General features: G+C 46.8%; 1 protein-coding gene across 1 annotated transcript in view; it reads left to right on the top strand.

Moving 5' to 3' along the window:
* The first annotated feature begins 2,801 nt into the window (after positions 1–2,801).
* The window catches only part of LOC106573589 (neurobeachin-like protein 2), a 138,038-nt gene continuing 129,258 nt past the window's right edge, over positions 2,802–11,581 (top strand). The window contains exon 1 of the mRNA XM_082968540.1: positions 2,802–3,392. Within this exon, the coding sequence (XP_082824666.1) occupies positions 3,342–3,392 (51 nt within the window). The 5' untranslated portion in view covers positions 2,802–3,341. The remainder of the gene's footprint in view (positions 3,393–11,581) is intronic.

Raw genomic sequence — 11,581 nt, 5'->3', positions numbered from 1 at the left:
ACAGGTGTAGACCTTACAGTGAAATGCTTACTTATAAGTTTAAGCAATAATGAAGAGTATTTTTTTAAGTCATTTAAAAAAATAATAATAATAATACAAACACAATAAAAGTTGTATTTTTGAAGCAACACAATAACATAACTATAGAGGCTATATACAGGGGGTACCGGTACCGAGTCAATGTGTGGGGGTACAGGTTAGTCAATGTGTGGGGGTACAGGTTAGTCAAGGTAATTGAGGAAATATGTACATGTAGGTAGGGATAAAGTGAATATGCATAGATAATAAACAGCAGCATAAAAGGGGGTCAATGCGAATAGTCTGGGTAGCCATTTGATTACCTGTTTAGCAGTCTTATGGTTTGGGGGTAGAAGCTGTTAAGCAGCCTTTTGGACCTAGATTTGACGCTTCGGTACCACTTGCCATGTGGTAGCAGAGAGAACAGTCTATGACTCGGGTGGCTGGAGTCTTGACCATTTTTAGGGTCTTCCTCTGACACTGCCTGGTATAGAGGTTCTGGATGGCACAAAGCTTGGCCCCAGTGATGTACTGGGACGTACGCACTACCATCTGTAGCGCTTTGCAGTCGGATGCCGAGTAGTTGCCATACCAGGCGGTGATGCAACCTGTCAGGATGCTCTCGATGGTGCAGCTATAGAACTTTTGAGGAGGACCCATGCCAAATCTTTTCAGTATAGCCTATGCTCCTGAATTCTTAACACAAATAATTATATTCTGGCACTGTCAGTCTATAATCAGCACGTGAGTGAGGGTGGCTTTGTAGTCATCCTTCATATATAGAGAGGCCCAGCTTGGCCACACAGAGGGCCACCCAGCCAGCACTGGGTAGTGGGTAGGTCCTGGTGTGGAATGTAGGCCATTGCCATGGCAATATTACAGCTGCCTGCCTGGAGGTTCTGTTGTGGCCATCCTCCTGTTGACCAGTGTTTTCCCCATTGAATTAGGAGTTAGAATACACATTTAATAGGATCTCTATGGTTGGCTCTGTGTTAAAAATTCACCATCACACACAATCACTATATTGGGTCAGTTGGTCATACAAGAAATATTGTTTTTTTCCCTTCTTACAAAAAATGTACTAAACCCAGACATTTGTATCTTGAGTCTTTATCAAAATAAATTGTCTATCCAATCCTATGTATATCAGTTATTATCAGCCTCTGGGGTATAATTTACAGTTCCTCTACAAAGATACAGATTATGGGACAGAGGAAATTGACTGTATGATGGATTAGATTGATTATCATAATGTTTTTTATTCATTTAACTAGGCAAGCCAGTTAAGAACAAATTCTTATTCACAATGACGGCCTACCCCGGCCAAACCCTAACCTGGACGACGCTGGGCCAATTGTGCGCCGCCCTATGGGACTCCCAATCACGTCCGGTTGTGATACAGCCTGGAATCGAACCAGGGTCTGTAGTGACGCCTTTAGCACTGAGATGCAGTGCCTTAGACCACTGTGCCGCTCTGGAGCCCCTGAGTGACTAGTGTGAGGTCATTGAGAGGCAGTGTTATCGCATAACATTGGCATGAGGATACCGGCCCGTGATACCAACCCCAATCCCTTCCAGTTCCAACCCGTTTCAACAGTGTGGTTTCACCGAAGCTCCACCTTTGACTAAACAGCTTTGAGTTGGTACGTTAAATTATCAGGAAGTCTTTGAAAATCTCTTTGAAAATCTGACCGTAAAAAAAACTCTACAAATATTGACTGGCTAAAGTAAAAGCTTGTCTGTCTTTTGTCATTTGTTTAATGAACCAGAAAATAAGGAGCCATCTGTACTGACACAATAAGGAAGCTCTTCCCTTCTGTATACACAACTAACTGTACATGTTCAATTACATATTTGTTTTTCAATGATATAGCCTATGTACACACAATCTCTCATGACGCAATTACGCAAGATTTTAGTTATTGGTTTCTGAGACTAATGTGTCTTTCTACCCCTCATTTGTTCAAATACATGAATTAACAAGATCCAGTATAGGAAATCCATACAGTGTACCATACAGTTCCCTGTTGAATAGATGTTTCACTGTAAGCCTGTACCTGTCATGGTTCTATATTTGTTTAATACCTTGTTTAATACCTCTGCTTTTATGGCTTTAGTGCTCTGTACTTCTTACTGACAGATATAAACAGTAGAATGGGGAGGGTTGGATGGCTGTGTTTATAGAGGAGAGAGAGAGATCCACAAGCCAAGTGGGCAATGGGCAAGACTCAAGAGAAACACACTATGGGCTGGTTTCCCCGGCACAGCCTAGTCCTGAACTAAACACCAAGCTCAATTAAGAATCCCCATTGAAAATGCTTTTAAGTCTAGTATTAGGAGTAATCTGTGTCAGGGAAACGTCCCCTACATGTCTGTTTATAGCATAGAAATGGATTTCTAGCTCTATTCCAATTAACCATAGGCTGATTCAAGTAATTAGGACAAATCCTTTGGGAACATTTGGCACAGACTATTGTCATTTCCCAGAAATCCCCACATTGCCTGTCAGTTCAATATGCACATTGTTCTCTCTTTTGAAGGATAATGATCCTCTTTATTATCTTTGTTTAGTTTGATGGGGATGTTAAGAATGTATTTTGTGAGATGCCAATGTTTTATTATGTTTGGGCTTCATCATCATATTCTATTTGATAACGTAAATATTATAACATACAACATGTTATAGCCTTTGTAAGTCCTGTATAAATGTTTAGTTATAACTTCTATATGGGCATTTTTAAAGGGTGGATGTATCTTTAAGAGTATTACCTGTCCATACTACAGTGCGCTCGCAGTCTGTCGCGAAGCCAGAGGGTTTGCTTGAACGTTCCAAAAAGTGGATGTTTAGGAGACTTCTACAGAACGGCGTGGAGTCAACGTCCTATCGCTTCGCTGCACATATGGAAGGAGATGAATAACTGTATATTAAGATGTAAACCGTATTATAATAAGATACCATCTGACTGCTGTGTCCGTGGGAATTACTTCGTAATTGGGGGATCATCATATTCATTCGGGTTTATTTTGCTCAGGAATTCCTGATCTGTTCTTGCTCTTGACATTATATCCACGGCAGATAGTTTTTTTAACCATGTCTTTTATAATTAATTTGGCAATCTGCTAAACTTTGGGGAGAGCGTACAATATTCTGTCAGTCGATCACTTTGGATACTGCGAGTTATGTTGCCAAGATGTTACAAGAGACCAATGTTTCGTCCTTTTTTCTGGAAACAATCTTAACGCTCTTATTGCAAACAAATGTAAAAGTACAATGATACATTTATACTGAAACCAAGGGATTATACACAGAAGGACGGAGGAGAATGGCTTCGAAGGAGAGGTTGAATGAGCTGTGGATTTTATATTACACTAAGGTAAGTTTAATGGGGGGGCTGACACCTGTTGTTGAATTGCAATTGTCCTATATTTGCTTGAAAGCTTTATTCGAAGATATCAACGGAAAACATGACTGCAGTGCACGCTACAGTTGGCAACCATATTTGCCAATGCTTGTTGTTCTGACAGTAGCAGGCGGAATCGTATGAGGAAGTATTTGGGATTCATGCAGGATGTATTTTGAGCGTGTCGACTCATAATTTCACATCTGTCCATAAACAGGCAGTTTTATTCCGTGATATGCCAGCACTATCTACGGTTTAGTTTGTCTGATTTTGTTAAACATTGTTCTAATTCTATGCTAGTATAAACTTAGCGTCGACAACTCTACATATGGTTCCTTTACCTGCTGGCTACTGCCAAGGTCAGAGACGGAAGAGGAAGCGAGACACTCCACTCGCGGTTTCTTTCTGGTCCTATTAAAGGCAATGAGCTAAGTAGACCAGACTCTGCTACTGAATTGGTGTCTATGTGAGACCCACCCCGTTAAGTAGACCGGAACTGACTCTTTTTTTCAATGGTAAACTGCCTGAGTGAACTATCTTCATTTATCCACCATCTTTGGTCAGGTGGCCTCTTTACTTCCTGAATGTAGTTCCTTCTTGTCACATGTATGTTGTTCACTTTAGTGGAGTTGGGGTAGGCCTATAGATAGTTATCCTTCTCTTATTTGTTTAACAGAGATGATTTATTCAGGGATATGGCTCTTAGCATAGCTTAACATATTTGTAACATTGTATTGGCCGTGGTGTAGCGCAGTTTCACGGCCCCGCAAGCTCTGTACAATGGGGCATAGTGAAAAATGTGCCGTTTTATAGTCAAATGTCGTGGTATTTTACACATTTTTGCCATGAGGCTGAGAGAAAATTTTGCAGTTTTAAAGCAAATTTCCCCAAAACTCGTAAGCCGTGTGCTATGCCAGCGTGTATCAGTTTGTAGCCTACTGCACCAGCACCTGCTTGTGATACATTGTAGCCTACAATAACACAACTGTTGCAACAGTATTAGTATTTTCATCAGCATCACAAAACTCATTGTCTGAAATGTGCCGACAAATTAAAATGTGTGTTCTTGATATAGCCTAGACACACTAGCGGTCTGAATTGCAACCCTGACAGATTACACCCAGGTAGGCCTATAACAAACATTTCTATAAGAGTGGTTTATTTTAGAATTGGGTGTTACTACTAACTGGCAGTGGTCAGTCATCCATCCTTTTTCATGAATCCTGATTTGAATGAAAACATATTGCCTGGAAATTAATTAATGATACTAAATTATTCACTAGATTTTGCAATCTGTTTCAAATGCCTAAGGAAAAGTTGCAATGAGTACTGCAGTCTTTTCCTCTTATGTTATATGCCTATTTTGAGGTGCAGTTGGTTACATTCCCTTCTACACCCATGCAACCATACCTGGGCCTTTCTCTTCCTCTCCTCCCTCTACCTCATAGCTTGAGGCACTGGCAGGCATTGAGGGGTTAAACATGGCAGCAGACAAAGCAGATGGACCTGTTTCAGCAGGTAGAAGAGCAGACAGAGGGCCCCTCCCTCACTAGGCCTACCTCCTGTCCTGTTGGTTCACTAACAGAGGAGGGCCCCTCCCTCACTAGGCCTACCTCCTGTCCTGTTGGTTCACTAACAGAGGAGGGCCCCTCCCTCACTAGGCCTACCTCCTGTCCTGTTGGTTCACTAACAGAGGAGGGCCCCTCCCTCACTAGGCCTACCTCCTGTCCTGTTGGTTCACTAACAGAGGAGGGCCCCTCCCTCACTAGGCCTACCTCCTGTCCTGTTGGTTCACTAACAGAGGAGGGCCCCTCCCTCACTAGGCCTACCTCCTGTCCTGTTGGTTCACTAACAGAGGAGGGCCCCTCCCTCACTAGGCCTACCTCCTGTCCTGTTGGTTCACTAACAGAGGAGGGCCCCTCCCTCACTAGGCCTACCTCCTGTCCTGTTGGTTCACTAACAGAGGAGGGCCCCTCCCTCACTAGGCCTACCTCCTGTCCTGTTGGTTCACTAACAGAGGAGGGCCCCTCCCTCACTAGGCCTACCTCCTGTCCTGTTGGTTCACTAACAGAGGAGGGCCCCTCCCTCACTAGGCCTACCTCCTGTCCTGTTGGTTCACTAACAGAGGAGGGCCCCTCCCTCACTAGGCCTACCTCCTGTCCTGTTGGTTCACTAACAGAGGAGGGCCCCTCCCTCACTAGGCCTACCTCCTGTCCTGTTGGTTCACTAACAGAGGAGGGCCCCTCCCTCACTAGGCCTACCTCCTGTCCTGTTGGTTCACTAACAGAGGAGGGCCCCTCCCTCACTAGGCCTACCTCCTGTCCTGTTGGTTCACTAACAGAGGAGGGCCCCTCCCTCACTAGGCCTACCTCCTGTCCTGTTGGTTCACTAACAGAGGAGGGCCCCTCCCTCACTAGGCCTACCTCCTGTCCTGTTGGTTCACTAACAGAGGAGGGCCCCTCCCTCACTAGGCCTACCTCCTGTCCTGTTGGTTCACTAACAGAGGAGGGCCCCTCCCTCACTAGGCCTACCTCCTGTCCTGTTGGTTCACTAACAGAGGAGGGCCCCTCCCTCACTAGGCCTACCTCCTGTCCTGTTGGTTCACTAACAGAGGAGGGCCCCTCCCTCACTAGGCCTACCTCCTGTCCTGTTGGTTCACTAACAGAGGAGGGCCCCTCCCTCACTAGGCCTACCTCCTGTCCTGTTGGTTCACTAACAGAGGAGGGCCCCTCCCTCACTAGGCCTACCTCCTGTCCTGTTGGTTCACTAACAGAGGAGGGCCCCTCCCTCACTAGGCCTACCTCCTGTCCTGTTGGTTCACTAACAGAGGAGGGCCCCTCCCTCACTAGGCCTACCTCCTGTCCTGTTGGTTCACTAACAGAGGAGGGCCCCTCCCTCACTAGGCCTACCTCCTGTCCTGTTGGTTCACTAACAGAGGAGGGCCCCTCCCTCACTAGGCCTACCTCCTGTCCTGTTGGTTCACTAACAGAGGAGGGCCCCTCCCTCACTAGGCCTACCTCCTGTCCTGTTGGTTCACTAACAGGGAGGGCCCCTCCCTCACTAGGCTACCTCCTGTCCTGTTGGTTCACTAACAGGGAGGGCCCCTCCCTCACTAGGCCTACCTCCTGTCCTGTTGGTTCACTAACAGAGGAGGGCCCCTCCCTCACTAGGCCTACCTCCTGTCCTGTTGGTTCACTAACAGAGGAGGGCCCCTCCCTCACTAGGCCTACCTCCTGTCCTGTTGGTTCACTAACAGAGGAGGGCCCCTCCCTCACTAGGCCTACCTCCTGTCCTGTTGGTTCACTAACAGAGGAGGGCCCCTCCCTCACTAGGCCTACCTCCTGTCCTGTTGGTTCACTAACAGAGGAGGGCCCCTCCCTCACTAGGCCTACCTCCTGTCCTGTTGGTTCACTAACAGAGGAGGGCCCCTCCCTCACTAGGCCTACCTCCTGTCCTGTTGGTTCACTAACAGAGGAGGGCCCCTCCCTCACTAGGCCTACCTCCTGTCCTGTTGGTTCACTAACAGAGGAGGGCCCCTCCCTCACTAGGCCTACCTCCTGTCCTGTTGGTTCACTAACAGAGGAGGGCCCCTCCCTCACTAGGCCTACCTCCTGTCCTGTTGGTTCACTAACAGAGGAGGGCCCCTCCCTCACTAGGCCTACCTCCTGTCCTGTTGGTTCACTAACAGAGGAGGGCCCCTCCCTCACTAGGCCTACCTCCTGTCCTGTTGGTTCACTAACAGAGGAGGGCCCCTCCCTCACTAGGCCTACCTCCTGTCCTGTTGGTTCACTAACAGAGGAGGGCCCCTCCCTCACTAGGCCTACCTCCTGTCCTGTTGGTTCACTAACAGAGGAGGGCCCCTCCCTCACTAGGCCTACCTCCTGTCCTGTTGGTTCACTAACAGAGGAGGGCCCCTCCCTCACTAGGCCTACCTCCTGTCCTGTTGGTTCACTAACAGAGGAGGGCCCCTCCCTCACTAGGCCTACCTCCTGTCCTGTTGGTTCACTAACAGAGGAGGGCCCCTCCCTCACTAGGCCTACCTCCTGTCCTGTTGGTTCACTAACAGAGGAGGGCCCCTCCCTCACTAGGCCTACCTCCTGTCCTGTTGGTTCACTAACAGAGGAGGGCCCCTCCCTCACTAGGCCTACCTCCTGTCCTGTTGGTTCACTAACAGAGGAGGGCCCCTCCCTCACTAGGCCTACCTCCTGTCCTGTTGGTTCACTAACAGAGGAGGGCCCCTCCCTCACTAGGCCTACCTCCTGTCCTGTTGGTTCACTAACAGAGGAGGGCCCCTCCCTCACTAGGCCTACCTCCTGTCCTGTTGGTTCACTAACAGAGGAGGGCCCCTCCCTCACTAGGCCTACCTCCTGTCCTGTTGGTTCACTAACAGAGGAGGGCCCCTCCCTCACTAGGCCTACCTCCTGTCCTGTTGGTTCACTAACAGAGGAGGGCCCCTCCCTCACTAGGCCTACCTCCTGTCCTGTTGGTTCACTAACAGAGGAGGGCCCCTCCCTCACTAGGCCTACCTCCTGTCCTGTTGGTTCACTAACAGAGGAGGGCCCCTCCCTCACTAGGCCTACCTCCTGTCCTGTTGGTTCACTAACAGAGGAGGGCCCCTCCCTCACTAGGTCTACCTCCTGTCCTGTTGGTTCACTAACAGAGGAGGGCCCCTCCCTCACTAGGCCTACCTCCTGTCCTGTTGGTTCACTAACAGTGGAGGGCCCCTCCCTCACTAGGCCTACCTCCTGTCCTGTTGGTTCACTAACAGAGGAGGGCCCCTCCCTCACTAGGCCTACCTCCTGTCCTGTTGGTTCACTAATAGAGGAGGGCCCCTCACTAGGCCTACCTCCTGTCCTGTTGGTTTACTAACAGCCCACATAGGCTGCATCCCAAATGGAACCCTATTCCCTATATAGTACACTGCTTTTGACCAGGGCCTGCATAGGGAATAGGGTGTCGTTGAGGATGCAACCCCATTGCTGTTGGTTTGGATGCCCACACACAGTACATCTGGGTGGGGTCACATTTAGGGCCGGGACGATACCAGTATCTCAATATTTTTTTCCATGGCAAAAATGTAAACACGACGCAGACCAAACTCGTTGGTCCTTTAACCTGCTGGATGTAACATACTGTGTGCTGTAGTTTGGAAAATAAATACATGTGACTCTGGATGACAACATAATGATGTTTGTTTCCAACATTACGGCTGTTTTCCTAAACCCGCTTGGTATTTTGTTTCCTTGCCTCTCTACTACTGAGTATCTCTATATACTGCTTTTGTCCCAGCCCTAGTCACATTGGTTGTTTGCATTAGTTTTGAAATGGGACATTGTCATTGTTTAATAAGTGTTTAATAATAAGCATGCAGAGTGGGTGCCAGTGTTTGAATATTATCTGGTGCATCAGTCTTCTAAGTCAGGGTTTCCCAAACTTGGTCCTGGGCCCCCCCTGGGTACACATTTAGTTTTTTTGCCCCTAGAACATCACAGCTGATTCAAATAATCAAAGCTTGATGATGAGTTGGTTATTTGAATCAGCTGTGTAGCGCTAGGACAAAAACCAGAACGGGCACCCAGGGGGGCCCCAGGACCGAGTTTGGGAAACCCTTGTCTAAGTGAGGCTTTATTACTCATGGTATTTATGGTGACCCCATTGTCTGCAGGTTAAACCTTTACTGGATGTTCTAACAACTACTGTTAGATGAACATAGCCTATTTGACTTGTTCTTTAGACTGGCAAATCAACAGTAATGATCTGATTAACCTGTGTGAGAGAAAGGTAGACTATTGACTAGTGTGTTCTAGACTGGGCATTGGACAAGACTTAACAGACTAGTGTGTTCCAGACAACCTTGGCCACCACAGGTGTAGGCCCCCATACTGTCTCTGTCTCTGTCTCTCTCCCTCTCTCTTACTCTGGGACTCTCTCTCTGACCACTGTCTCAGTTGGTGTACTGCTGAGCTCAGTGCTATGTTGTGTCTGCCCATCTGTGTCTAGCATCGGGTCATGACAGTCACCGCTGTACCATGTCAACCACTTCCTCCTGATCTGTCTCTCTGTGTGCGTCTCAAATAGCACCCTATGCCCTATATAGTGCACTACTTTTGACCAGGGCCCATAGGGCTCTGGTCAAAAGTAGTGAGCTATGTAGGGAATAGGGTGCCATTTGGGACACAATATCTCTGGATTTTGGAGGACAACTGTGATGTCATGGAGCCACTTCCTTTCCTCATGAACCTTTCAGACTGACAGAGACGACTGCATTTACTCTGTTCAGCAGGGTTTTACAACACACAGGCTGGGCATCAGGTAGTTTTGCGAGGTAGTAAGATTACTATTTTGCATGTGTAGGATGGCTTGCAAATGAACAGAAACCAACCAACACATTGTGGTTGTAAATGAAATGAACACAGCCAAAGGGCACCCTATTCCCATAAAGTGCACTACTTTTCACCAGAGCCCTATTGACCATTTCAGTATATGTCATTCAAAGTCTGTCGCACTTAAATCCTGGAGGTAAATGAGGACCGACACTGACGATATTGACCTTCATTTCGACATAGAACAACAGAAAGGGGGTTCACACTCTCAGATGATTTCACAACATTACACTGTATGGTAATAATCACCTGCTGTGACTGTTTCTACTCAGTGAATGGACTGAGATGAGGTAGGCTGAAAGAACAGACGAGGTGTCACTCTACAACAACTTAACAGGTGACTTAACATTCACCTGTCCCTCCTATAGTCTCAATGAGAATGCATTGTTCTAGCTCTTTAGTTCAGTACCTGTAAGTCAAGTTAACATCTTCTATAGTATCATGTTTAAACTGGATGTCTGCCTGCGTACCTGTGTCTGACACTCACTATGGTGTCACTGTATGAACCAAATGGAGCAGGAAGACATCTGAAACTATTTGAAGAAAGTATTTGACAATGTCTGCGTCCTAAATAGTTCCCTATCCTGTATATAGGCCCATAGGGTTCTGGTCAAAAGTAGTGCACTACATAGGGAACATGCTACCATTAGGACACACAGTGTTTGAGCTTGCATTCGATGTGCACTTCAATGTCAGGAGTTGACTGTATTCAAAATGCTCACACGCTGAATGCATGAGTCCTAGCCATCGCTCTGCGTCTCCAGAATCTGGAATAGAACATATGACTTGCACTGGCACGTCAGTGACTGGAGCTGTGCGTCCTCTGATTTGTGCAATACATTCTTTACACACATCTTAATCAGACCCAGATTCAGCGCTTACATAAAGCTTAGCAATCCTTTGCACATGTACCTGCACCTCGCTGTGCATGCAGTGGCTGTGTCCCCAACATGGCCCATAGGGGTCTGGTTAAACTACGTATTATATAGAGAATGGCCCATAGGGCCCTGGTTAAACTACGTATTATATAGAGAATGGCCCATAGGGGTCTGGTTAAACTACGTATTATATAGAGAATGGCCCATAGGGGTCTGGTTAAACTACGTATTATATAGAGAATGGCCCTGGTTAAACTACGTATTATATAGAGAATGGCCCATAGGGCCCTGGTTAAACTACGTATTATATAGAGAATGGCCCTGGTTAAACTACGTATTATATAGAGAATGGCCCATAGGGGTCTGGTTAAACTACGTATTATATAGAGAATGGCCCATAGCGGTCTGGTTAAACTACGTATTATATAGAGAATGGCCCATAGGGGTCTGGTTAAACTACGTATTATATGGAGAATGGCCCTGGTTAAACTACGTATTATATAGAGAATGGCCCATAGGGGTCTGGTTAAACTACGTATTATATAGAGAATGGCCCATAGGGGTCTGGTTAAACTACGTATTATATAGAGAATGGCCCATAGGGTTCTGGTTAAACTACGTATTATATAGAGAATGGCCCTGGTTAAACTACGTATTATATAGAGAATGGCCCATAGGGGTCTGGTTAAACTACGTATTATATAGAGAATGGCCCATAGGGGTCTGGTTAAACTACGTATTATATAGAGAATGGCCCATAGGGGTCTGGTTAAACTACGTATTATATAGAGAATGGCCCATAGGGGTCTGGTTAAACTACGTATTATATAGAGAATGGCCCATAGGGGTCTGGTTAAACTACGTATTATATAGAGAATGGCCCATAGGGTTCTGGTTAAAC

Source organism: Salmo salar, chromosome 02 (genome assembly GCF_965601325.2).
Source record: "Salmo salar chromosome 02, fSalSal1, whole genome shotgun sequence".
NCBI lineage: Eukaryota > Metazoa > Chordata > Actinopteri > Salmoniformes > Salmonidae > Salmo > Salmo salar.
Note: the sequence above shows the minus strand (reverse complement) of the source record. Positions and strands in the feature narration are given on the sequence as shown.